The sequence below is a fragment of the Delphinapterus leucas genome, chromosome 9 (genome assembly GCF_059928025.1).
Source record: "Delphinapterus leucas isolate spDelLeu-1000000601 "Yukka" chromosome 9, BTC_Dleu_Yukka2, whole genome shotgun sequence".
Taxonomy (NCBI): domain Eukaryota; kingdom Metazoa; phylum Chordata; class Mammalia; order Artiodactyla; family Monodontidae; genus Delphinapterus; species Delphinapterus leucas.
In genome coordinates this window covers 41,151,507-41,178,639 of record NC_143137.1, presented here as the reverse complement: position 1 = coordinate 41,178,639, position 27,133 = coordinate 41,151,507, and the positions used below count along the sequence as shown (strand labels likewise).

Here is a 27,133-nt window from a genome sequence, read left to right as displayed (position 1 = left end):
GGTTCGTGCCCCGGTCCGGGAAGATCCCACATGGCGCGGAGCGGCTGGGCCCGTGAGCCATGGCCGCTGAGCCTGTGCGTCCGGAGCCTGTGCTCTGCAACGGGAGAGGCCACAACAGTGAGAGGCCCGCGTACCGCAAAAAAAAAAAAAAAAAAAAACTAGTACTGTTATAAGCTTCTTTTACCACTCCAGCCTATGCAATTATTCATCCTCATCAAGCTTTGTGCATCTACTTTGTTAATTATTGATTCGTGCTACGCCTGTTTAGTATTTCCATTGGGTAAGGCATCTGCAGCTGTCCACTTGGCTGCTTTTGAGTCAGTATTGTTTTTACATATCTGCCAGAACAATGAACAATTCCATCTTTTTGAGAAACTTTCCTTTATACCTGTTTCTATATAAACTCCATTTTCAAAGCACTGATTGCAAAATAAAGTTAAGAAGTATTAAAACTGCTTTTAATAATTTGTTTATCTCTAAGGATACACGTTCCCCCTTTTTAAAGTTTTACTAAACTTAAGTTTTCCAAAAATAGCCAAGAATGCTATTGTAGTTATCCTACCACAGCATTATACTTCACTTTTTTAATGGTATTTTTATGTTCACTACCAGCACTGTATTGTGGATCATTTCAATTTCTGATTCTCCTTAATGATGATTTCCATTAAATTTTAGATACAAAAATGATAGGAAAATAGATATTTTCAAAGAAATATTGTTTTTTTTTAATCTGTGGTGTGATTTTTATGTTATGGATAAAGAACTTATATTTTTCTTATTTTTTTCAGTAACTTTTGTTTAATTAACTCATATGTTAATGTGTATATTCCATGTACAAACTATTGATACATGGCAAGTTACTCACAGTCAGTGGAGTTTCAGGACAAAAGAAGTCAGTCAAAACATCTCTGTAGTAAGAGAGGATAGGATTTTTTTTTTTTTTTAAGAAAAAAGATCAACATCTTCCTTTTTAAAGGCTTAGAACACATTTGATCATTAAGCTGGGTAGTAAAGGCCAAGAAAGAGGAATGGTGAAGACTGGAGAAGGTTGCTAATAAGCATTGTTAGTGCTGGTGGAGAGACAAATAACTATAATATTTCACTTTCTATAGAAAAAGTTCATTCTGTTGAGAGCAGATCAAGTATATATTATGCTTGAAACTGAGAAAAAGTTTAATTTCTTAAGGAGAAGTTATGTCAGTAACTAAAAAAAAAATAGAACATTAAAATAATTTGTTTACTTTTACATTTCAGATGAGAGTTTAAAAGCATAAGGGAAGGAGTCTTCTAGAAAATACTTTTCACTTTCCTCCCTGTTCTCTTGGAAACAATTTACAACATTCTATGTCATTGGAAATTTATGAATCGAGGAAAATTAATCTGCAGCTTGCCATTATAAAAGAACAGAGAAACTGGTTGCAACATCCCAGATTCTAACAAGCATTAAAGGAAGCCTCAGGGCAGCTGTAAACAATGTTCCTTGACTCTGAAAGAAAAAAAGAGCCAGGGAAAGTTGGTTTCTGTAGCTTTAAGAAATTTTTTTCAGTGCAGTTTGAATGCTTTTGGGATGTCTGTATTGAGAGAATGGAATGTTTTCAGTATGTCTTTTTCAGGAGAATGAAAAACATGAAGTGGAAGCCAAATAAAAGAATGCTTTGTGAAACTGCCTCTGCCTTTCACCTCACTGAAAATAGTCAGGACAGCACAAAAATCTTGGGAAACCCTGTGATATTTTTTTGATAGGATGTTTTATTGTAAATGACTGAGGGAGGAAGGATATTTTTTATTAATCAGACATCAAAAATATTGCCTATCTTAATTACATTTTGAAGAAATCAAGATGTGCATTAATTTACTCCTTCCACAGATGTTTATTATTTATGTTACTACAGGTAGTGCATACACACATATGTAAATATGATATACATATATCAGGCAGTCCTTGTGCACATACATCAGGGATGCTGTGGTGAGTAAATCAGATAGAGTCCCAGTTCTCTTGGAACTTATAGTGGGAGAAACAAATAACAGTCAAGTAAACAAATGATGTAATAGATACAAATAGGTGCTATGAAGTATAGTAAATCAGAGAAGTATACTAGACATGGTGACTTGGGGTACGGAGGGGTCAGGAAAAGCCTCTTTGAGGAAGTGACTTTTGAGACTTGAAGGATAAGAAAGAGTCAGCCATGAGAAATTTGGGGCGGGGTTGGGTGGGGGAGACAAGCATTCAAAGTAGAGGGAATTGCAAAGGCAAAAGCCCTGGGATGGGAATGATCTTGTCCTGATCCTGGGGCTATATGAAGGTCAGCACGGTTGGAGTCCAGTGAGCTGGGGGAAAGTGAAAAGATTTCAGAGGTAGCAGGGGCTAAGGAAAGGAATTTGGACTTTTTTCCAAGTACAATCAGAAGCCACTAAAACAGGGCAGTGACATAATATGGCTTTTTTTTTTTTTAAAGATCACATTGACTGCTCTGAGAACGATGGATAAGAGGATGAGAGTGGAAGCAGGGAAACCAGACAGGAGACTCTTGCAGTAGGTCCAGTGAGGGTGATGATGGCTTAAAGTGGAATGGAAGCTGCAGAGAGGGAGAGAAGTAAAAGATATATTTGGAGGCAGAGATGATGGTAGGTTGGGTATGTGGATAGAGTAGGAGGAAAAGAAGAAAGAACTGAATATGACCCCTAGGTTTTTGGCTTGAGCAACTGGGTAGATAGTGGTGCCATTTATGGAAATGGAGAAGATTGGGGAAAGAATAGGTTTAGTGGGGAAATTCCATTTTGGATTTGTTAAGTTTAATACACCAGTTAAAAGTCCAAGTCAAGATTTCACATAGGTGGTTGGATATTAGTGTTCTGAGTTCAAGGAAGAGATCATGCCAAAGAAATAAATTTGGGAACCATCAGTATACAGATGGTTTTTTTGTTTGTTTGTTTGTTTTTTTTTTGCGGTATGCGGGCCTCTCACCATTGTGGCCTCTCCCGTTGCGGAGCACAGGCTCCGGACACGCAGGCTGAGTGGCCATGGCTCACGGGCCCAGCCGCTCTGCGGCATGTGGGATCTTCCCGCACCGGGGCACGAACCTGTGACTCGTGCATCGGCAGGCGGACTCTCAACCACTGCGCCACCAGGGAAGCCCTATACAGATGGTATTTTAAGTCAATGGAACTGATGAGATCATCTGGGGGTGTGTGTGTAGGTAGACAAGAGCACCCAGGGTAGAATTTAAAGTTCTTAGTTACTTAGTTGTGGGGCAGAGGAAAAGAAGCCAACAAAGTTATACACACACACACACACACACACACACACACACACACACACACACAGATCTTCTTCAACTTATGATTGGGTTATGTCCCGATAAACCCATCCTAAGTCAAAAACGCATTTAATGCACCTAACCTACCAAACATTATAGCTTAGCCTAGCCTAGCTTAAACATACTCAGAACAATTATATTAGGCTACAGTTGGGCAAAATGAACACAAAGCCTATTTTATTATAAAATGATGAATATCTCATGTAATTTATTGAGAACTGTACTGGAAATGAAAAACAGAATGGTTGTATGGGTTTTGATTGTTTACCCCCCTGATCACATGGCTGACTGGGAGCTGCATCTTGGTGCAGCTGCCTAGCATCATGAGCATTGTACTGCTTATTGCTAGCCCAGGAAAAGATCAAAATTGGGCAGTGTTTGGGGAAGAGACCTGGGAAGGGCCAATGACAGGTTCTGGAAATCTCTGACTAGTCACAATCTTCTTGGTTCCTCATCTGCTATTTTAGGGGGCTGAATTAGGTGATCCCTGCCAGCTCCTACCTTTTTTAAAACTTGCTTGGCCACCTTTTAAGAATAGATGAACTACTTAGCATGTGGCCTCATAGAAAAGGGCAGGTGGGAAGTCAGGACTAATACATAGGCATGGCTACAAATGAACTGAGACATTTTAAATTTGACCAAAAGTTGGGAAAGGAGAATAAACTGAAGATTAGGGTTAGAGGGGACTTGCAGGTTAAGTAGGCGAGAGCAGCAGTAGAGAAAAGATAAGGATTTTAGATTACAATCAGAAGCCAGTTTGGGGATTTGAAATCTTGGAGATGGAGCACTTCCTGGTTGTGTTTAGCGTCCAAGTGTGGCCATATATGTGGTGGACAAGCAGAAGAGAGGAGGAGGTCAGTAGAGTTGGAAGGTTTGTGGAATGGTGAGGTCAGAGCGTAGGAGGCTGTGGTCACTGAGAACTCATCAGCAAACATTTCTTGAGGGCCTAGTGCCTGCCAGGCATGAATGGTGCTGACGAATGCGGATGGTGCCAGGCTGTGAGAAGCAGGGCAGAGAGTGAAAGCAGATGTCACGCACGCCAACATTTGGAAGGGCTAATGCGCCAGGGGAAGAACCAAGGTCTGGAAAGAGTATGTGAAGAGAAATTTTTGAAGTGTTTGAAAGACAAAGAAGTTCATGACAGATGTCAGTGGAGTACAATGAACCTTCTTGTTTCAAACTTAAGGGGAAGATTTTGGGACTTCCCCGGCGGTCTGGTGGTTAAGATTCTTCCTTTCCACTGCAGGGGGCACGGGTTCAGTCCCTGGTCCGGCCCCTGGTCGGGGAACTAAGATCCCACATGCCGCATGGCCAAAAAATAAAAGGAGAAGAATTTATTTTTGATGTTCAATAAAGAGATTTTGATGTTTAAGAAACATTGACTTCTGCTATTTTTTAATATTTAAGAGCTACTTTTCTTTTATATGGGATTGCTAAAAAATTTAAAAATAGGTTCTGTGAATATAGCTTTGAGAAATCTTGGTATGGAAAAGTAAAGATAGCATATGTAAATTATACTTCAATAAGTACATAAAAGAATTCTTCGTCTTTATGAAAGGATTTACCATGGTCCTTTAAATATGAATTCCCTTAATACCGTATTGACCACTTGAGAAAGTAAAAAGGAGATTAGAGCTGTATACATTTTGAGAATACTCTATTGAATAAAGGAAATATGACTGTAGTTGCATGGGTTTTTGGAAACAGTACCATATGTTAGAAAGCACACACACAATCTGTTTTTCCTCACTTTGGAATATGAAACATTTTCATTGATTAACTTAGAAAAGAAAAAAATCTGATGCTAAAGACCACTAAAACTGTTTAAAACCCTTAAAATGTGATGCTAGTGACCATTAATAGGAGATATTGTAACAAATAAAATAGCCCTTTAGTAACAAGTATATAACATCTTTTGATAGTTCTTATTTCTTCACTATAATGAATGTGTAAAAGAAGTGGCCCTTCAGCCAGATAACCTGAAGTAGAGAACTTGACCTTAATCCTTCTTGCCACTGCCTTATGGTTAGATCTTGGCCTTTTTGATTCCTGTAAAAATAAGAATATTTAGGTCATTGTTTTATTTTGTGAATGAAATGAGAATGTGTGTGAATATACTTTGAAAAAGTAACTGCACATACATAACATATGGAGTGTCCTTATTGAAGTAAATGTTTTTGACTTTTTGTGTTTTTCAGCCTTCCATCAATTTTATCTGTGAAAACATGATTACTATTTCCTTTGTTGAAAAGGATCTTAGAAGGAGGAAATATTCATTTACTAGGGCTACCTTTAATCTCTAGTTATCTCTTCTTCAGAGCCTTGATTCTATTCTTTTTTTTAATAAATAAATAAATAAAATAAATAATTTATTTTTGGCTGCATTGGGTCTTTGTTGCTGCGCCAGCTTTCTCTAGTTGCGGTGAGCGGGGGCTACTCTTCATTGCAGTGAGCAGGCTTCTCATTGCGGTGGCTTCTCCTGTTGCACAGCATGGGCTCTAGGCACATGGGCTTCAGTAGTTGTGGCTCACAGGCTCAGTAGTTGTGGCTCGCGGGCTCTAGAGTGCATAGCCTTGATTCTATTCTTAAATTAATATAATAAGGTGTGGTCTTTACCTAAATAACTTGAGAAATTGTGGTTTTTATTTGAATAACTAGAGAAGACACTTTTGATGACTTTCAGAATACTATCATCGTTAGGCCAAACTGTACAACTAAATGGTAATAATCATGTGAATATATTTATTTTCCTTCCTAACTTAGTAGTTAAAATTTTTTTAAAAACAATTTTAAGAGAAAAACATGGTTGCTATGTATTCAGCACTTTAGATATAGCTCAAGAGCACATTTACATCATTATTGTGTCTTTGGTGATCAAAATAAATAAATTAACTGAAATGTCAAGATCATAAACAGGATTTGAAGTCAGGCAGATCTGGTTCAAATTATAGGTGATGGACTTAGAGCAATCACTTAGCCTCTTTGCACCTCAGTTTCTTCATCTCTAAAAAAGGAATAATAGTTATCTTACATTCATTCATTCAACAAATATCTACTGAACTCGTGTGCCCTGAAGCTGCTAGGTTACAATTACCAACAAGACAAGTCCCTGCCATTCCATCGCTTACAGTCTAGTAGAAGAAGTAGATGATAAACTTAAACACATATCTAAAATGATCCCATGTTAAGTGGTAAATGCAATGAAGAAAATATAACAGAGTAATGGGATAGAACATGACTTCGGGGGGAGAGAGGAGGGGTGTGGCCACCTGATCAAACAAGTCTTCTTGAGGAGATAGCACATTTGAGCTTAGACCCAATTAATGAGCAGCCAGCCACAGGTAGATCTACGAATATGCAGGGGATGGAAAGTTCTTGAGGCAGGAAGAAATTTGGCCTATTTTTATGACTAGAAAAAAGTCCTATGAGGCTGGAGACTAGTGGGAAAAAGAAGGGAGAGTACTGTGATATCTGGAGAATATTAGGATACTAGGAGAGGCAAGCAAGGTTCAGGTCATGTAGGGCCCTGTAGGTATGATAAAGAATTTGGATATTATTCTAATTGCAACAGAAGACATAAACTGGCTCAAAACAAGAAATTGACACCATAAAATTTACATTTTAAAAAGCTCCCACTCTATGAATAAATTGTTAAAACTAATAAGATTGCTCAATAGGTTTGTAATAATCATGTTCCTATATATCAATAACAGTTTTAAAATATAATTTAAAAGATACCATTTATAAAAGCAATAACAAAAAAAAGCATACATAGGAACAAATTAAAGAGTTTAAAGATCTTTATGGAAGTACATTATAAACATTTTTTGGACGATATTAAAGAAGGCTTAAATTAATGAAGATATATCCATGTTCAGGAATGGAAAGGCTTGATATCACAAAGATGTCATTTTCCTCCAAATTATTTGATAAATTCAGTACGATTCCAATTACAAATCTCAAGAGGATTTTTCTTTCCTTTGTGGCACTTGACAATCTGACCCCAAAATTTATATGGAAGAATAAGGGGACAAAATTAACCACGTCAATTTTTAATTTGCCCTATCAGATATCAACACATAATGAAAACAGTTCGATATTGGGTGAGGAATAGACAAATAAACCAGTAGAACAGAATAAAGAACAGTATAAACAGTAGAACGGTAGAACAGAATAAAGAGCTCCTAAATAGACCTACATATACAGGAGAAGTTGGTACATGACAAAAGTGGCATTAAGGCCAGTGGGGAAAGGATGGACAGTTAAATAACTGCTGCTAAGACATTTGGTTATCCAAACAAAAAACAAGATCAATCCAGATAATTTAAAGACAAAACCATGAAAAATGCATGCTTTTTAGAAGAAAATATGAGAGAATATATTTACAACCTCAGGATAGGGAAAGGGAAGGATTTCTTGAGACATAAAAAGCACAAACCCTACTGGAAAATATACATATATTTAATTATATTAATAGGAAACATTTCTGTACACCCAAGACATCCTAAAGTGAAAAGACAAACCATAAACTAGGAAAAGATATTTGCCAGACAAAAAACCAAAAAGAGTTATTTTCCCGGAAAATAGTAAACAAACAACAAAAGCCTACAAATCAATAAGAAAAAGCAACCACATAGAAAAATGGGCAAAGGATGTGAATTTGAAATTCACAGAAAAGGAAAACTTAAAGGCCAATAAACACATGAAATAATGTTCACTTCCATTAGTAATAGGATAAATGCATACAAACAAGAATGACAGAATCTAAAAAGTATCCAAGTACTAGGGAGGCACTAGAGTAGCAGGCATACTCATTTAAAGCTGACTGGAATACAAATTGTTACAATCGTTTTGAAGAGCAATTTATTTTTAATATCTGGCAATAATATTGAAATATATTTATTGAAATGATCCTCTAATTCCTAGGTATATTATTCTACAGAAAGTCTTGCATGTATGTATAAGGAGACATAAAAATATTCATGGCATCATGGGGTCTTTGGAATGAAAAACTGGAAATGAGCTAAATGTCCATTAACAGGATAATGGATACATAAATTACAAGTATATTAATACAATAGAATACAGCAGTGAGAATGAATAAAATGCAGCTATACCTGTTAGTGAGGATGAATCTCATAAAGAGAATATTCAGAAAAGAAACCAACTGCAGAAAGTTTTACTTACAGTAAAAATAAAATTTATGTAAAACACTATATATTGATATGGAGATATATGTAGATGTAATAAAAGTACATACGTTTCATGGGAATGATAAACATGAAAATCAGGATAGTTTTACCCTTGGGGAATGGGATTAAGGAGGAAAACACAGGAGACTTCAATTATAAAATTACATATTTTTTAAGCTAGGTGGTGGGTACACAGTTATCTGTTCCATTCATTAATTTTTTGGTAAAGTGGAAATATTTTATAACACAATTTTCAAGAGGAGAAAAGTAATTCTAGCTTATAAAGTGAAGCGTGAACTATCAGAGGGTAAGAAGGGAAATAGGGAGAACTGTTAGCAGACAGTTGCAGTATTCTGAGAGTAGACTTGAGTCTCTAGCACAGCTTCAGGCACATGGTAGGTGTTTAACGAACTTCAGTTATTGTGTGGTGGTTTGCTATTATCATCATCAGGGTAAAGACAGGGGGATTGTGAAGAAAGATAAACTAAATGTTTTGGGTAGTTATATTGAGTGACTTGCTGTATTTATCTCTTTTAGTCTTGACTAGGATCTGGTCATAAAGAATCTAAGGCTCACAGAGGCCAAAGCCGGAAGGCTCAAGCCTTCATAAATTTCTATTGACTCATTTTCCAATGTCGCGTAAACTTCCTCCTGAACCCGCACTCCTCAATACACCCACCATTTTCTGGTCCAGCACTGGAAAAAAATTCAAGTGGCTTTTCTCTTTGGTTCATAAGTAGCATATTTTGAGTTTTGAGTTAAATATTAATAATTCGATACAGCAAACACTTGGATAGGGGCTTATTACTTATTACAGAATACTTTTGGATCTCTTAATTTTTCACCTGATCCTCCTAACGACTCTGAGGACTGGCAGGGCAGCTGATTATTTCTGTTTTACCGATGAGTAAACTAACATCCAGAGAGGCTAACCTGGTGACCATGAACTTCATGGAATCATATCTTAAACATTTTGTGATTGAGTGGGCATTTTTCAGCTTTAATTGTACTTTCAAAGGAGTCTATGACTCCCCAGAAAGGTCTAAGAAATACTGAGTTAAATGATTTGCCTAAAGCCTAAGGTCACATGGTCTTGGTGGCGCCAAGACCTCAAGGAATTTCTTATCCCACACTCAGAATTCTTTCCATTACAACGTATAGCACCAAAATTCAAATTAGAGATATTATTAGTGAAATACTTTTTGTAATGTTTACTGACTGCTAAGATGGAAACGTTATTAAATACACCGAAACTTCTTACTTGGGAGAAATAGTTTTGGCCTGTTCAGCCGTTGGGCATTCACTCAGCAATCTACTCTGTTACAGATGAAGAAGTCCAAACCTGTTTGTTGTCCTTATAACAAGCCCTAGTACAGACTTACTAAATAAGAAATGAATCTGATACAGTAACTATAAAACGTACTTTACAATTCTCAGTAATCTACAGAGAATAATCATGAAATACAGCTTGATTCAGCGGTGGAAGGCAGGCTATGAGCTGAGAATGGGATTTTCATTTCTCCTGGGCCAGTCACTTAATGTCTCAGGGTCTCCCTTCTCTTAGCTGTAAAAGGGAGGATTAAAGTGGGTAGTTTCTCAGCTCTAACACTGCATGCAGTTTGATGGGATTAAAATAAAAAGGACGACAGGAGTTTCGTGTATAAACTCTTTACACACAGTCTGTTAATGTTAACCTTATTTTCCCAATAAGAAAGGCCAGTGTCCAAGGTGGTAACTGGTCACTTGCCCCAAGTGTCCTTCTTGGCCTTCAAGAAGGCCAAGCCTGAGTCCCCCTAGGAGTGAAGTAGGGGCGGTTAGGCCGGTGGTCAGAAAGCTATGTCAGGTCTATGGTCCAGTGGGATTTCAAACAGAAGGGCCCTTAATCCTAAATTTAGGAATGAAGGAAAGCGGAAACGCCCAAGCACAGGCGCGAAGGGACCTGCTTAAACAGGCTTGGGTGTGCGAGCGTTTGGGGTGGGGCTTCGAGCCGGGAGGCAGTTGAAGGGCCGACGCAGCACCTACCTCCGTATCTCCGCCGCCAGGGGTGGGCTATCACTGAGAAGACTAAGCTACCCTTCGGAACCTCCCAGCCCGGGCAAGGCCACGTGATCCAGCGCCAGTGCGGGGAGAGGCGTGCCCTGCCCTCCGCCCCGCCCCGCGCGCACGCGCGCGGCTCCCGGCGCTGAAATTCAAATTTGAACCGCTGCTGGAGGCCGAGCGTGACACTGGAGGCTGTGGGGAAGAGGAGAGTAGGTTGGGAGAGTTCTCCAGCCCCGGACTTCTTGTTTTCTCCAAGTGACACACTGAGCCGGCACTCACTTCTTTTCTTTTTCCGAATTTGAACCACCGTTTCGGTCGTCTCGCAATCGACACGCGAAGCCCGTGGCGATGGACCCGTTTACCGAGGTGAGAAAACTTGCGGGCAGAGCCAGCCATGACCCCTCTCGGCCCCCACCCTCCCTTCCCACCTTCTGTCTACCTCCGGACCCACCGGGCGGAGAGCGCGTGCGCGCGCGTGCGCAGAGTGTGCGTGCGGGTGTCGGACTGGGGAAACCAGGAGGGGGCCGCCGGTTCTCTCTGCTCTGTGGCTGCGGTTCTGCGGTTTTCTTGTTTTTATTCCTGCAGATGAAGCTCTGGGGGCGGGGTGGGGTGGGGAAGCTTTGAGTCTGTCCTCAGTAGCAGTAGTGAAAAAACCTCCTGTCAGCCCCGGTTATTATATGCCCCTCTGGAGTGGATCCCTGTCCCTTGCGAGGGTGAGGTGGGGGCCTGACCAAAAGATCCCGCTGGAAGTAAAAGCCGGGTTAACTTGCAAGGTGGAGTCGGGTGTCCGAATGACTCAGTGCTGTGTGTGCAGCCGCCGCCCGGAAATGGAATGGAATGTGATTTGCAGGGTTCGTGTGGCCCGCAGAGGAGCCGTGCATTTAAGCATGCTGTGAACGAAATGACAGCAAAACGTTAAAATAAGCCGGTGCCTGAAACCATTGCATCCATTCTTACAAAGTCAATAGTTCCTTCAGATTCTATTGCTCAGCCAACAAGCAAAGAAGATTCATACCTGAGATTGATACAAATTGAAAGGAAACAGTGTTAGCCGAATACGTACAAACCAAAATTAATAGCCCACGATTTAAAAAAAAAATAGTAAAGAAATCAACCTTTTTGGGTATGTTTATGGAGCATACCATTACAGCAATACTTAACTCATCTTTTGTTCTTTGGAAATTAAATATGGATTAATTACATCGTTATTGTGTCGATTATTTGTCTAGCTTTGGCTTCTTGTTGGCAAGGTACTTTGACACACTCAGGAATTTCCACGCCTTTTCTTCCAGCACAGTTCCTCATTTTTTAGGTTGTTGTGCAAGTTTCAACTCAAAAAATAACAGTTGCTGCAAAGTGAGCCTAAAAATGTCTCTGCACTAGATTGAAAAATTGAATGGAGAGTGGTAATACTTTTTTTTTTTGAGATGTACTTAGAATCCTAAGATATTAAAAGTTTCAACAATTAGAGTTTACTTGTGTTCAAACACAACAGTGTTTATTTTTGTTTACAAATTCTCAATCATCTCTGGGGGAAAACACATCAATTCGTTAACCTTAAATATTCTAACAAAAAAATCCTGAACACATTTTTGTATTAGCTTTAAAGAATAGAGCTGGTCGTGCACTACATATTTTTCACTTACATTGAAGTTAAAAAGGATACATTATGTTCCAACTTAGAATAGGATTCCTTAAAATATTAGCCCTGTGTGTTCTGAATATTTTCATTCTCCTAGGTAACTGACAGGACAAAGCATTTTGAAAGTTGGCTGAAAATTGTACTTTGTTTTACTTAAAAATGTTATTCTGAAGCTAGTACAAATCTCAGTTGAAAGAAACTTTTCTTTAAAAGAAACTTTTCATTTTAGAGTGTGCTCAGAAATATGTATGGTTTATGTTATGAAAAGTTAGATCGGTTGCAGTTGAAATAAACAGCTTTGACATCTTTTCCTTAATTGGTAATGAGTGAACAATTTGAATTGGTTCCAAAGATTAGGTGCTTAATTATAGCATTCATAACATTTTTGCACAGTGAAACTAACTGGTACAGTTCCTTGTCTGAAAAAAAATTTGGAAGTCAGTTAAAATGACTTTCTCACCCAGAGTTCCTTATCAGAACCATAGAACAGGGAAAATTATTTGAGAAAACTGTTTCCGCAGTTTTCCCAAGGGTGATTCTTAACCAGACCACCCTACAGGCATAGGAGAGATGTTAATTAATTACATTAATGCCAGGGCGTTAGGGATTAATTCTCTTGGTAACTCTAGTTGAGAAAGGCTACAACTATCCTAAACTCTTGTTTCCTCAGACAAGGCTGTTGTGCAGTGGTTCTCCTCCCTGCTGTCACTAGTGCTGTCTGGCATACTCTTCCTCTCTCCCTGCCTCTTCTGCCTGGCAAACTCTGTTTCAACCTGCAGCTCACAGTTTGATTCCCCATCTTCAGAGGGGAGATCACCTTTCACAGTACCCATCTCACTTGCATTTATTTACCCGTTGAACATGTTTTCTGTTAGAATGTAAGCTTCTTGAAGTAGGACTGTTGTTTCCTATTCAGAGAGATGTTTCCCTAACATCAAGCACATCCAATAATGTTCTGCCGAATTGATATGGAAGAGAGCCATTCAGTGCAAATCATTTTACAGGCAAATAATTATATACAACAGTAACTGTTAGGACATTTTAGCAATATTGTTTTCTCTATTGTAGAAAATTTCAAATATAATGCATCCACCACCCAGCAACACATGGCCATATTGTTTTACTGTATCCCCTTCTAATCCCTCCCTCTGAATTATTTAGAAGCAAATTCTAGAGATCATATAATTTTATATGTAAGCACTTAAGTATTTCTCACTGAACACTAAAGACTTAAAAAAAAACATAATGCTACTATCACACCTAAAAAATCAACAGCAGTTCCTTAATATCATCAAACATTGTAAGTGTTCATGTTTCCTTAAGTGTCTCATGTTTTTGCAGTTTGTTTGAATCAGCATCTAGACAGGGTCCACAGGACCATGTCTTCCTAATGTTCTTCATGGACCAACTGGAGATAAAGAATCCATCTTGATTTATGGATGAACAAACGGTTAAGGCACACGTTTATTATTATGATCAGCAGATAGTGTTAAAAAAGTTATGTTGATTGTATGAATTTGGTTAGTTTTGCTGATTAGTTCTTTAAAAGAGCAATTGGATTTAGTCAAAAGATAGTTTATAGCAAAGTAGTTAAGAGTCCAGACTCCAGAGCCTGGTTCTGAATCTGGCTTGCCACTGTTTTTTGTTTGTTTGTTTTGTTTTTTAAATTTTTGTCCACATTGGGTCTTTTCTTGCTGTGCGCTGGCTTTCTCTAGTTGCAGCCAGTGATGGCTTCTCTTGTTGCGGAGCACAGGCTCTAGGCATACGAGCTTAGTAGTTGTGGCTCGCGGGCTCAGTGGTTGTGGTTCGTGGGCTTAGTTGCTCTGTGGCATATGAGATCTTCCTGGACCAGGGCTCGAACCCATGTCCCCTGCATTGGCAGATGAATTCTTGACCACTGCGCCACCAGGGAAGTCTCTGCCTTGACACTTCTTAACTGTGTGACCTATGGCTTGTTATTTATCCCCTGCCTGAGTTTCTTCATCTGTAAAACAGTAGTAAAAACAGAATTTTACCAAATCATATTTTGAAGATGAAATGAGTTAGTGTGTGCAGACACTGAAAGTACTTTATATTAAGTCCTGTATAAGCATTAGTGATTGTTGTTAGGTGGATTTAAAACCATCAGCTTACTACTCATGATGTCAGTATTAGCCTCTTGGTGTGAAGACCTGCTCACTAGTGATGGTCATCCCACTCCAAGACTAGCACAGAGAAACCCAGAGCTAGGTGTGCCAAGTCAGAGCTTTCTATGTAGGAAACTTAAAAGAGAAAAAGCTACAATTAAAATACATAAAGCATCTTTTCTTGTGATATAAATAGATATACGTGCTATCACTGTTTTGGATAGAGTTTGTCTAATTTTCCAGAACTAAGCGAAATCTCTGTGATGACCTGGGAAAGAATGCTGCTACAGCATTTTGAAAATAATAAGTTAATTGTTATTGAGTCTACTTTGTTTAAGAAGGCAAGAAAATCAGTAGTATCTCCTAGAAAAAATTTCTGTCAGAAATAGTTTGAGGGATATGGGGCAGAAATTGCTTTAGGACTATATGCTTCAGTTATCTTAGATTCATCCATGTGGAATACCTTCCTGATTATGTTAGTAATTGCAGTGTTTTATTTTTTTTTAATGCCTCTGTTATTTGAAGAAGGAGGTGTGATATTTGAAGGAATGTACCTTATAAATAAAAGATCCCTTAAATTCCTGTTACACTTTTATAAGGAAGGGTGACTTACATTTATTGAGCTGTTGAGTTTATGTATTTTAGATACATCATTTCTTTACATTAATAATCTTTGGTGCTTATTAGTTTTATTTTACAGATTAGGGAACTTTTTTGCTTATCTACTTTAATATGTTTTAATCTTGAAATTTTTGAATCTAATGTAGCAAAAGAACACTTGTGTATATTTGAATGGCAAAACCACATTCTTCTGTGACCCATTACTCATAGTAACCGAAGATATACGGACTCATAAGTATTCTAACTGACCAGAATGGAATGTGGGCGTGTCCATGAATGAATATAGTTAGGCTAGTTTTGTATCTTGGGAGTGATATATTTTTATTGTGGGGGAAATTATCAGACATATATGAATTTGTGTAATACTATCACTTTTGAGTTTGTTGAAGACTTTTATTTAAAGGGTGAAGGTCTTGTGTTTTGGAAGGCATTTGGCTCATAAATTACTCTTTCAGTGACATAGGATTTAGGTTTAGAGTTACTTCTTTCAATGAGAAATCATTCCTAAGTAGAGACTTGTGCCTTCTTCCAAATTTAGTTCATGCTTCTTTTGCATACTCAGAAGGATTAAAAAAATTATTATTCTGTTTTAATTAAGCAACTAAAAAGGTCAGGTGGAGTTTAATTCCTTAGTCTGCACTAACTGCTATATCTGTGTTTGCAGGGCAGTCTGTAAACTCCAGCCAGTAATCTGCATGCCTCCTTTGGTTGTGTTCATTTGAAAGAGAATGAATTGTTTTACAGGGTCTTGTGTTTGCTATACTACACTGATTCGAATTAGGAGCATACATTGGGGTTAGAAAAGAGTAGTTATTCACGATTCTATGGAATGGCTAAGATTTCACCTTAAAATTATTATATATTGATATTTAATTAAATAAAACATAAGATTATTTAGGCTTATTTATTTTTCTCTTAGGAAGTATCTTATGTCTTCAAAGGACTATTATGCCAGTTATCTCTTGCCGTCACCCCAAATCTTAGTGGTTGTATGAGTTTTGCTGCTACAACAAATTATTACAAATTTACTGGCTTAACATCACACATATTAATTATCTTCTGTAGGTCAGAAGTCTGATAGGTTTTGCTGGGTTCAAATCAAAGTGTTAGCAGGATTGTGTTCCTTTTGGACGCTCTAGGGAGAATCTGTTTCCTTGCCTTTTCCAGCTGATAGAGGCCGCCTGCATTTTCTGGCCTGTGGCTGAAAAATGTCCATCACTCTGACCTCTGCTTCCCTTGTCACATCTTCTCTGACTCTGAGCTTCTGGGCTGCTCTTCCCTCATAAGGACAATTGCCCTTTTGAGGCCCACCCAGAAAATCCAGGATAATCTCTCCATCTCAAGGTCATTAATTTAATCACGTCGGCAAAGTCTCTTTTGCCATGTAAGGTAACATATTCACAGGTTCATGGGATTAGGACAATGAACAACTTTGGGGGACCATTATTCTGCCTACCATAGTGGTTAAAACAACCACCACATTATTTTCCATGATTCAATGGCTTAGCATTTGGGCTCAGCTGGGCTGGACTTCTGGTGCCCCCTGCAGTCGTATAGGAGTCTGCAGTGATATACAAATTACCCGGGACTGTATGGTCTAAAATAGCCTTCCTCTCAGGTCTGGTGGTTGATGCTGGCTGTCAGCTGGGCCATGTGTCTAGCAGGCTTAACCTGGGCTTCTTCTTGTGGAGGCAGTGTTCCAAGAGAGTGAGAGCAGAAACTACAAGACCTCTTGAGGCCTGGGACTGGAAGTCACATACACAGTATCACTTCTGCTGTGTTTTAATGGTCAAAGTGAATCATAAGGCCATCCCAATTCAAATAGCTTTTGATGGAAGCAGAAAAAAATTTGTGGCCATTTAAAATCTCATACAACTAACTTAACACATTTTATTCCCCCTTTAATGTTCATATTACGTCCGTAATTAAATTTTGACATGGGGGTGTTCATTTGGTGAATCTTGACTTAATTACTTAGGATTTCACTTTTGAAATGTATTTAACTGTTATCGTACATGATGGCAATTAGTGATTTTAGAAGATACCTGAAGTTTTCTGAACCTTTGACGAGACTTGTGTTTTAACGCTCTGATATACGTAGAAACTGCTTGAACGAACCCGTGCCAGACGCGAGAATCTTCAGAGGAAAATGGCTGAGCGGCCCACCCCAGCAGCAAGATCTGCGACTCACGCCAAGCGAGTCAGGGAGCCACTTTCAGAAGCAAGTAACCAGCAGCCCCTGTCTGGTGGTGAAGGTAAAAGGCTTTGTGGGGAGAAGTAAACTTGGCATTTTTTAAAAGGAGATAAGCATCAAGCGTTTTATTGTTCATGCAGAAGAACCAAGGTCTTTGGGAGACAGATGGAATAGCCTCTGGGAGAAAGATCAGCGTTTTGTATTCCAGGCCTATTATATTAGGCCTAGAACCTATCAGGCCAGAGCAGAATTTCTAACAAATATTTCAGATTAACTGGTTGAACTGTATTTTCCTCATTCCAAAATTATCCTTAAAACCTCTCAGGGAAGAATAATAAAGGAGCACTGGGGCACTTATACTGCCGTGGTATAGAGTTTATCTACCCCAACAGGTGCCAGCACAGCTGACCACCAGGTTCAGATGTATCTGTGGCGTGAGCAGGGCAACAAAAGGCAGACCTGCCTGCAAATGCTTGTAATTTGATGAGCCTTTTCATCCTCTGTCTGCTGAACCATCTCTCTCAGGCTGGGCACAAAGTACAGGTTGTTAATCTACAGAACTGGTGAAATTAAACAGAAACAAAATTAAGCAACCCCCCCCTCCCTACCCCCAACAAATCCACACGCACCTGGAAGCTTGTCTGATTCTTTCCTAAATCCTGGCATCCTCAGCCTACGTCAGTCAGCTGGCTTAATCTTTTCCTAGCATTTGGAATAACCTGGAGATGATCATTTCCCTTAGTATAAATTTAAAATACATATAGAAAAAGAGTATTACAGAGGACAAAACCAATATTACAAAAGAGATGAGGGCATAGTGCTGGCTCCCATTATTTTGTGAGCTAACCATAGAAGGAGAGTTTATTTTTGTGTGTTAATACATTTTGAAGGGAGGGAATACCATATATATTACATAGGAAATAGAGGCCTGGCTCCAGTCCAGGATCTCTTCATTGTGGCATGGGTTTATGCAATCAAATATTGAGTACTATGTACTTGAAAACTAGTGGGTGGAACTGTGTTTTGATGCTTAAATGGAAAGACTTACTGTTATAAGCAGTGTAAACTCAAAGAATTCTTTACTTTCAGATAGTGAAGCATGTTAAATAGGAATACGTCCAAAAAATGATTAGATAAGTTTGTTGAAAATATACCCTTAAATGAGTTGCAGAAGACTGGAAAGTTTCATGATGTACATTTAATTAGATTGATGTTTATGAGGACAATCATGACTTCCCACTAATCATACTTCGGTTACTACCAGAACAAGAACACTTGGTTAGACAGCCAATGAAACTGACCTCTTATGGAATTTACATTCCTACCTTTTAAAGTATTAGTTTTCGAGGAGATATATTAAAACTCACTCTTGGGTAAAAATTATATGCCTTGTGTTTGAATAGCTCCTTTTTCTTTTAGGACTTTTAAATTTATTTTATAGGTGTTCGTGGAAGTTTAAAATGTAAAATGTTGTTAAATGCTTGTGCCAGTGAATTTGTTTGGTATTGACCAGATTATTCAGTCAGGTTTTGGTTGTCTGCCTCCTAAACCTCAAGCCAGGTGCCCTTCTACCCTTGTTTACTATTGTTCATGAAAGATTGTTTTTAAAAGCAGAAAGCTTGTGTCTACTCTTAGCTCAGCTATGTCACTTTAAGCAGGTAACTTGATTTCTCTGGGCCTGATTTTTTCTTATTTAAAAATGTGGTGATTGGGCTGTATGATCTTTAAAATCCCTTAGAATATTTGCTTATTCTGTGTGTGTGCACTTTTTATTTCCTAGTGTCTTAAGACCACATAGAATATTATGCATATCTCTTGAGGATGTTATTTGAAGATTTTTTTCATTAAGGTTTTTTTAAACCATAAATTATATGTTTGTTTAAAGGGAAATCTCTTATATCAGATTTCTAAGTTACCGAAAGAAAGTAGAATTTTATGTATTTCTTGTGAGTAAAATCATTTAAAGGAACAGAGAGACGGTGTTTTATTAATTTGTACCTACTGTAAGTTTTTCATGCTGTGAGGAATTACAGAATTTTTATTATTTTTTTGTCATTTTTAATCTAGAGAAATCTTGCACAAAACCATCACCATCAAAAAAACGCTGTTCTGACAACACTGAAGTAGAAGTTTCTAACGTGGAAAATGAAAAACCGGTTGAGTCAGCTTCTGCAAAACCTTGTTCTCCAAGTCCTATGTCTCCTCAGGCGCAGCCACAAGCGCCACAAGCGCCAGCTGGTGTCAGTGATTCCGTGGCCGCCCCGGCATCGCTGCTGGGAGTGAGGAGAGGGCTAAACTCAAGATTGGAAGGAACTGCAGCCTCCTCAGTCAAAACACGAATGCAAAAGCTGGCTGAGCAGCGGCGTCACTGGGATAATGATGATGTGACAGGTATAAACTATGTGAATGGTGTGGTCCTTAAATCTGTGTCAGTACGATTCAACTTGGTATGTTGAAAATTTTATGTATCAGTTAACACATGAAAGGTCAACGCTTTTGATCTATATCCTGAGTATCCATTGCTCGCAAATGGTTTGTATATCAATATGTATTTATCAGTTGGTTGTGTTCTCATCGAAGTAGATTATGATGAGGTTCTTAGACTGGTTCACAAAACCCTGATCTTGTAACGGAACCATCTTATATTTGCAACAAAAACAGGAGAGAATAAACTATACTCTTGGCATTATCAGCATTGCTGCCCTTCAGCTCTGTGTTCAAGAAATCCTATTTCATGGATTCACTAATTAAATAAACTTGAGTGACTAAGGTATGCAATGCTGTTCAATAGGGGAGAAAGAAAACTTCAGAAAACATTTCTCGAGCACCAGCAAAGCATGTTTTCATGCTAAGATGCCAGAGACAGATAAAGTGACCTGATCTTTGCCTTTCATGGGTCCATAATCTGATGGAGAGCTTACCTCCTACCTTGTTACATAAAAAGCCTTGGGATGACTTACAAAAATACCTATATTAAAAATGGGAAAAATGAAGAAATCAAGGTGAAGAGAAGGAAAAACAAAGTGAAGGGTAAAGTTAGTTTATTAAATACAGGCCTTAAGGTCCTCCTCACTTGCTAGAGATGGTTCTGAACTTGCTAGCAGCCAGTGCAGAGAGGTGAAATGCTATCAGTTACATGACTAATGTTTATTAAAAAACAGAACAACAGAGCCATGGTTGGCACTAAGACCTAAGAGAACTTTCTTCCCTGGGTCCTAAGGATAACTGTGGGAGCTAGTGAAGGTGTAAGGTTTCTCAAGGTAGGCAGATAGCTGGCTCCAGGCTCATTTCAGTAAATGCAGTTCTAAAGTGAGCCAGCACAGTGCAGGTAGACAGCTTGGTGACGACTGGGCCTTACCCGAGGAAGCCAAGCTTTGGCTTTCAGCCCAGCTCCTATGGATCAGAATCATTCAGACCACTGGATTGGAATCTCAGGAGTGCGGTGGAGCCCTGGGGTGTGCTTTTTATCCCTCCCTTCCTTCTTTCCTTGCTTCCTTCCTTTCTTCCTTCCTCCCTCCCTCCCCCCTCCCTCACTTTCTTCCTTCCTTCCCTTCTCTTTTTTTAAAGCTCTGTAGGTAATTCTGACACATAGCCAGAATTAAGACCAAGTGATCTGAGGAAATGGATGGGCTACATATATTTCAGGCAGTCTTCCATAAATATCAATTCTTTTCACTGAAATTTTGATAAGTATTGGATAGAAAAACATTTAAGATGATCCCTTCTGGCAGTGATGATAATCTCAAGAGCAAACACTTACTGTGCGAAATGCTAGGCGTTCTAAATATTTTAAAATTCTAATGTAGGGCTTCCCTGGTGGCGCAGTGGTTGAGAGTCCGCCTGCCGATGCAGGGGACGCGGGTTCGTGCCCCGGTCCGGGAAGATCCCACATGCCGTGGAGTGGCTGGGTCTGTGAGCCATGGCCGCTGAGCCTGAACGTCTGGAGCCTGTGCTCCGCAGGAAATCTTTTCTGGAGAGGCCACAACAGTGAGAGGCCCGCGTACCACAAAAAAAAAAAAAAAAAAAAAAAAATTCTAATGTAATATAGCATTTAATTCTTACAACAATCTTATGACATACATACTACTTTTTCTTCATGTTGTAGAAGAGAAGACTGGGTTCAGAGAGACTAAGACGCCTGCCCACAGTCAGCAGCAGCTAAAATGCAAACCCCAGTTGTCTGACTCTAGGGCTCAACTTTTATGACCTGCCTGATGTTTTGGGGCGTGTTTACAGGGTGCTGATAGTTCACGTTGTAAATTATAACTATTTATTTTAGTGGTGGGTGGGGTTAACCATGCTTCTTTATAATGTCTGAGGAGGCTAACCAGTAAACGTGCCTGAATAGAAGAACGTTCCATTTCTGTTTTGTAGGAAATATCTATGGGCAGAGGACTGGAGATTTTCCTTTTAAAAAAAAGAAAGAGGGTTGTGATTTAGTGCATGATCAAGAATACAACCAAGGCCCTAAACATTCTAGAGAAGGAAGCTTTGCAGCAGTGATTTCGAATATGTTGAAAGCAAATGTTAACAAATGTCCATCTCGACCTTGAAAATAAATCTCATTAAGGCATCATAACCTGTCTAATTTTAAGCATTGAAACTTATGAATAAAGTGTGTTGAATGATTTAGTGAGTACTATACAGGACTGTGGGTATAGCCAATTAAAGGTTTGAGGGATTATTCCAAAATATAATTTATCTGAAGCCTTTCTTTCTGACAAAGAATAGTTAGAGGAGCTAGAGCTATTAAGCCCATTCCTAAAACATAACAGTAAAACTGTCGTCTACTTAGAGGACAGTGCTTATTCTAAAGAAAATGATGAAGGTATGCAAAAAGGTATTGTACGGAGGGTGGTGGTCAGGAAATCTTTTCTGGAGGAGGCAGAGATAATTAACCTGGACTTTGAGGGGCAGCTGGCTTCAGACAGTGGAGATATTCTAGGCAAAAACAACAGAACAGATGAAAAGCACAGAGGTACCGTGAGCATACTGTGTGTATAAAGAGTAGGTATTCTGGTATATAGTTCATGTGGTAGAAAAGCAAGAGATGAATTTGAAGAAAGCAGCCGGGTCCAGAGCATTTGGAATTTAACCAGGAGGTGATGGAGAGGAACTGAGAGAGTTTAAGTAGGCAAATGTTTTAGAAAGGTCACTCTGGGCGTCAGAATTGAGGAGGGATTGACGAGGGCAGAGATTCCAAGCAGGAATACCAGTTAGAAGGCCAATGCTGTAATTCAGGCATAATGATGAAGGCCTGTGAAAGTGAAGAGGAGGCTGCATTTGAGAGATTTAGGAGATAGAATCTGTGGGACTTAATGACTGGGTGGTGGATGGTAAGGGAGAAGGGAGGAAGAGGCGTGATGAGGAGGAATGTGTTGGGGGCAGTTTCAACTTCAGATATATTATTTGGGGTGTCCGTGGGATAGTCAAATGGAGGTAGCTGGTAGTTAGAAGGAGACCACGAAGGACAGGCCGCAAAGACAGAACTAATAGAGGATGATGTCACGTGGAAATACAAGGCCCACAAAGTGTGTGGGCATCTGGTGAAAACAGCAAAAGCAACTTCAGGGCAGTGGTGTAGGCAGAAGGCAGGTTGAAGGGAGTTGAGTGGTGAGTGAATATAGTGCAGGGAAAGAGGGACAGTACCTAAAAGGGCGTATACATTGATGAGAGGATGTTTGGGTTTAGCTTTAAGACGAGAGAGACTTCAGCATATTTATGTGTAGAAAAAAAAGTTTGTAGAAAGGAAGAAGGGGTTATTTGGAGCAAGATCCCTGAGAAGGTTTTGGAGGAGTAGAATTGAGAATTCTGGCAGAATTATAAGCCTTGGACAGCAGGAGGGCTATCTGTTCCATTGACTGAATTTTTGGAATAGAAAGTGCCATGAACTTTGACTGCCCTATATGCTCTTTATGCATACAGGCCTGCGTAAGTTAAGTATTGCTTATTTGAGATTTATCTCCAAATGAAGTAACTGTGCAGAAAAACATATTAGTCTAACCCTGTGCTATCCAATACCGTAACTGCTAGCAATATGTAGCTTTTAAACTTAAATTAATTAAAATGAAATGAAGTTTCTTATTGCTCTTACCACAATTCAAATGCTCACTAGCCATATGTGGCTAGTTGTTACTGTATTAGACACCATGGATATAGAACATCTCCATCATTGCAGAAAGTTCTGTTGTACAGCACTGGTCTAATACATTTTTAAAACAAATATGTTGAATATGTAATCTTAAGTTGTGCAGTGTTATAACATCATAAATTAATCCTAAAAATATAACCTAAATCTATGGTGTCTTATAGATTCATAATCCATCAAATAATTGAAAAAAAATAGGTGTAACAAAGTGTTCTTTTTTTTTTCTTTTTTTAACTTGGATTAAGTATCTGATTTGAAAATATATTGTCAAATTTAAGCAGTTTGGTAGTTTCATGCATATGAGAAAAGCTTTTTTTTCTTTTTTGAGTGATCCCTTTATTACACACATATATAACTCATGAATTTTAACTTCTAAAACATTTTCAGATGATATACACGAAAGCTCACCCATCTCAGCAATGCCGTCAGAGGCTACCTCCCCTCCCAAACCATCCCTTTCAGATGCCTCAGCAACTCCAGTTGGGAGAAAGGGCCGTCTAGCCAACCTTGCTGCAACTATTTGCTCCTGGGAAGATGATGTAAAAAACTCATCTGCAAAGCAAAACAGTGTACAAGAACAGCCTGGTACCACTTGTTTATCCAAATTTTCCTCTGCAAGTGGAGCATCTGCTAGGATCAATAGCAGCAGTGTTAAGCAGGAAGCTACATGCTGTTCCCAAAGGGATGGCGATGCCTCTTTGAATAAAGCCTCATCCTCGAGTGCTGTGGGTGCATCTTTGATTAATGTTGCAATTTCCAGCTCTGGGGTAAGTATATATAATTTTGGTCTTTGGAAACTTTTTTTGTTGTTATGAGTAATAATTTATATATATGTGTAGGTATGCATTTTATAACTTTTATATAGGATGTTTATATGTATTTTTAGAGTATTTCATAGAAAGTAAAAATCATAAATTTGGTATTCTGTCCCAAGATAAATGAGCAATTGACAACTAAATTACACGAATTTAATGTAACTCCAAAGTATGTACTATGGAATGGTGGAACCTCTTCTTAGCCATCAGGGAGAGCCTGAAAATTACTTTCTCTATTAGAATGCTCTATGTATGTGTATAAATACAAGAAAGACATCAAATATCTCTGAAAACTAGTAGCAGTAGTTACCTCTAGAAGGCAATTGTCAAGGGTGGTTACCTTTACTGTATATTGTTTTGGAATGTTTGAAAGATTACCTTGCCCATGTGTTATCTCAACGTTTTTTAAAAAAATATGAAAAATCCAAAACAGAAAAAAATGTTGTGTTTCTGAGCATTATCTTTAAGTGTAGAGCCAGGTTTTGGAATTAGACAGACCTGCATTCAATCCCAGCCCTTCCACATAATTAGAAGTGTGGCTTTGGAGAGTTACTTAATCTTGCAGAACTTTATTTTTCCATTTGTAAATTGGGAAAGAAAGGGTTTGGGAGGATTAAATGAGATAATGTGCATAAAGCACGTAGTATGGTGCTTGGCACATAGTAAGTACTTAATAACTTATAGTTCACCTTCAAGTACATGATACAATTTTGTCAAGTTAATATTGATTTAATTAAAATGCAAATATATAGGTAATTTGACCTAATACAGTTAACATTTATAAAGGTACTAGTGTGATAATATAAAAGAAATTGTTTTTTAAAATAGTGAGTGACCCTATCCCTCGTAGTAAATTACCCATCAGTATATTATGCAGGCTAAACTACATATTATAATTTGAATAATGGCATTTTCTAAGTTAATTTTTTTCAAACCTTTCAAATTGGTTTGATCTATTTGAGAGTAAGAAACATTTTTCATGAGTTTACATAAAGGCTACGGAGCATATAGGATTTGAGTTGTTTTTTTATAGGATTTGAGTGCTTTTTATAGAGCTACCTTTAGATATTGTGAATGTTGTTATTTACCCTAAGTATTATCATGTTTCAGAAAGCTACTTCTTCCCCAGTGAAATCTTCTACTACATCCATCACCAGTGCTAAAAATTGTGAGGTACAAAATCCTGAACTACTTCAAAAAACCTCTGTTAGTCCTCTTAAAACAGAGGTGTCAAAATCAACTGAGAGGTCACCTGTATCCCGGACAGTTCGGCCCAAGGAGGAATTAAACAGAGAAATTTGTCTGCAGTCTCAACCTAAGAACAAATCTACAGCACCAGGTAACATATTTTTTTAAAAATCTAAAGTACTGCTGACTATTTTCAGTGTGTCTGTTCTTAGCATTTTAAATATCCAATTGTTCATGGTACAGTGTTGGTTTGCCAGGGCAAATGCCTGAACGTATCAAGTGAGACTTATTCAAAGTCAGCTTTGATTGATTGAATGAATGTTCATTAATGTAGACTAGCCCAGTTACTGGTCACAGTGTTTAACTTGTTACATTTTAACAGTTTAAACATGCTTTTTTCTAGAATGACCATGCTAGATACTTTCTTCTATACTTTTTGATGCAGACAAAGCATATACAACTGGAAATCACATTTTAAGGATATAATGGAGAAGCGTTCTTATAACCAAGCGTGCAAAGCAGTGCTTCTCAAACTTCACTATGAAAGCACCCATAGGGAAGGGAATATGTATACAAATGACTCCACTCCCATTTAATTTATATGTGTGTATATTGTATGTGAATGTATACATATGAAAATTCAATTTTACTATGGTAAACTGATGCTCCAGGAAGTCCATATTTATCTTATGGTGACTTGCACCTTCTGGTATACCCCCGCATGCTATTGGTTGAGAAACATAGGACTAAAAAAATATGGTTCAAATATAGGTTCAAATATAGGGTAATATAGTGTACTTTGAGCTATATTCTTTTTCATTAGAATTCCTTTCGGAAAGACTGTGTTAATTCTACATTTTAACTTCTTAAAAATTCAATCCCTCCAGAAATAATAGTTCATTGTAAAAGAGAAGTAGTCAGAGAGATGAGAGTGGGGAATCCATTAGTTATGGGGTAAGTAGAAACCAGCAGTCAGTTTCCAGATGAGCCAAAATGAGAACTGGAAACAATAGCAAAATCCCCATGTGAAATTGGACTATGACTCCCAATTTTCTAAAGACTTATGGCATAGATAAGAACGACATAAAGGGCATTGTTGGGAATTCCCTGGTGGTATAGTGTTTAGGATTCGGTGCTTTCACTGCTGGACATGGGTCTAATTCTGCCCTTCACCTGTTTTTGCAAATAAAGTTTTATTGGAACACAGCCATGCCCATTTACTGTCTGTGGCTGCTTTCATGCTTCAGTGCAGAGTTGAGTAGTTGTGACAATGGCCATATGGCCTGCAAAGCCCCAAATATTTACTCTTTGGCTATTTATGGGAAAATGTTTGCCAGTTAATGATATAGGTAACCTCCTTTTATGTAGTGCAACCCTAGCATTCTTATAATGGAGGTGGTATATATCCCATTTGTTCTATTTTAAATGGATCTCATACTATTTTAAATGAGTACTGTTTTAAGACTTTATAAAATCAAGACATCCTTTGATAAAGTAAATTTTCCCTAATTATTATTTTTGAAAGAGAAAAAGGATTTAATCACTGGATTTTCATGTTAGACTTCCTAAAAGCAAGAAAATAAATTGGGCTGTAGAAATATTAATAGTTGGGTTATCATGGCCAGGATACTTGTTTGTTAGGGTATATTATTAATGCACATACAGTCAATTTCCAATCATCTAGGTTCCGATTATTTAGCTTAAGGGTTTTCTAATCCCTACTGTCCTCTTACTCTACTTTTTAAAAATTCTTCTTCTTGTTTTTCTTAAAGAATTAAATCCTATAAAACAAATTTTAGGACATGGAATTAAATAGTGTGGTAAAAAAACGTTTCTTTTAAGTTTTC

General features: G+C 38.2%; 2 protein-coding genes across 10 annotated transcripts in view; one reads left to right on the top strand and one right to left on the bottom strand.

Moving 5' to 3' along the window:
* MATCAP2 (microtubule associated tyrosine carboxypeptidase 2) overlaps nucleotides 1-11,598 on the bottom strand; it is a 110,122-nt gene extending 98,524 nt beyond the window's left edge. The window contains exons 1-2 of the mRNA XM_089917530.1: nucleotides 10,832-11,598; nucleotides 5,300-5,369 (exon numbers count right to left, since the gene is read on the bottom strand). Of these exons, the coding sequence (XP_089773656.1) occupies nucleotides 5,300-5,369; nucleotides 10,832-10,948 (187 nt within the window). The 5' untranslated portion in view covers nucleotides 10,949-11,598. The remainder of the gene's footprint in view (nucleotides 1-5,299; nucleotides 5,370-10,831) is intronic.
* ANLN (anillin, actin binding protein) overlaps nucleotides 10,521-27,133 on the top strand; it is a 55,246-nt gene continuing 38,633 nt past the window's right edge. For 4 of the 9 annotated variants that reach the window (XR_016394297.1, XR_016394298.1, XM_089917527.1 and 1 more), the window contains exons 1-5: nucleotides 10,524-10,918; nucleotides 17,043-17,196; nucleotides 19,203-19,526; nucleotides 23,671-24,050; nucleotides 25,209-25,437. Coding sequence is in view for 7 of the 9 variants with exons in the window: in XM_089917527.1 (XP_089773653.1) it covers nucleotides 10,901-10,918; nucleotides 17,043-17,196; nucleotides 19,203-19,526; nucleotides 23,671-24,050; nucleotides 25,209-25,437 (1,105 nt within the window). In the remaining 2 variants the exon portion in view is untranslated. Of the gene's footprint in view, nucleotides 10,919-17,042; nucleotides 17,197-19,202; nucleotides 19,527-23,670; nucleotides 24,051-25,208; nucleotides 25,438-27,133 lie in introns of all 9 variants that reach the window. The other 5 variants (XM_089917526.1, XM_089917524.1, XM_030759717.2 and 2 more) reach the window with 3 other exon arrangements.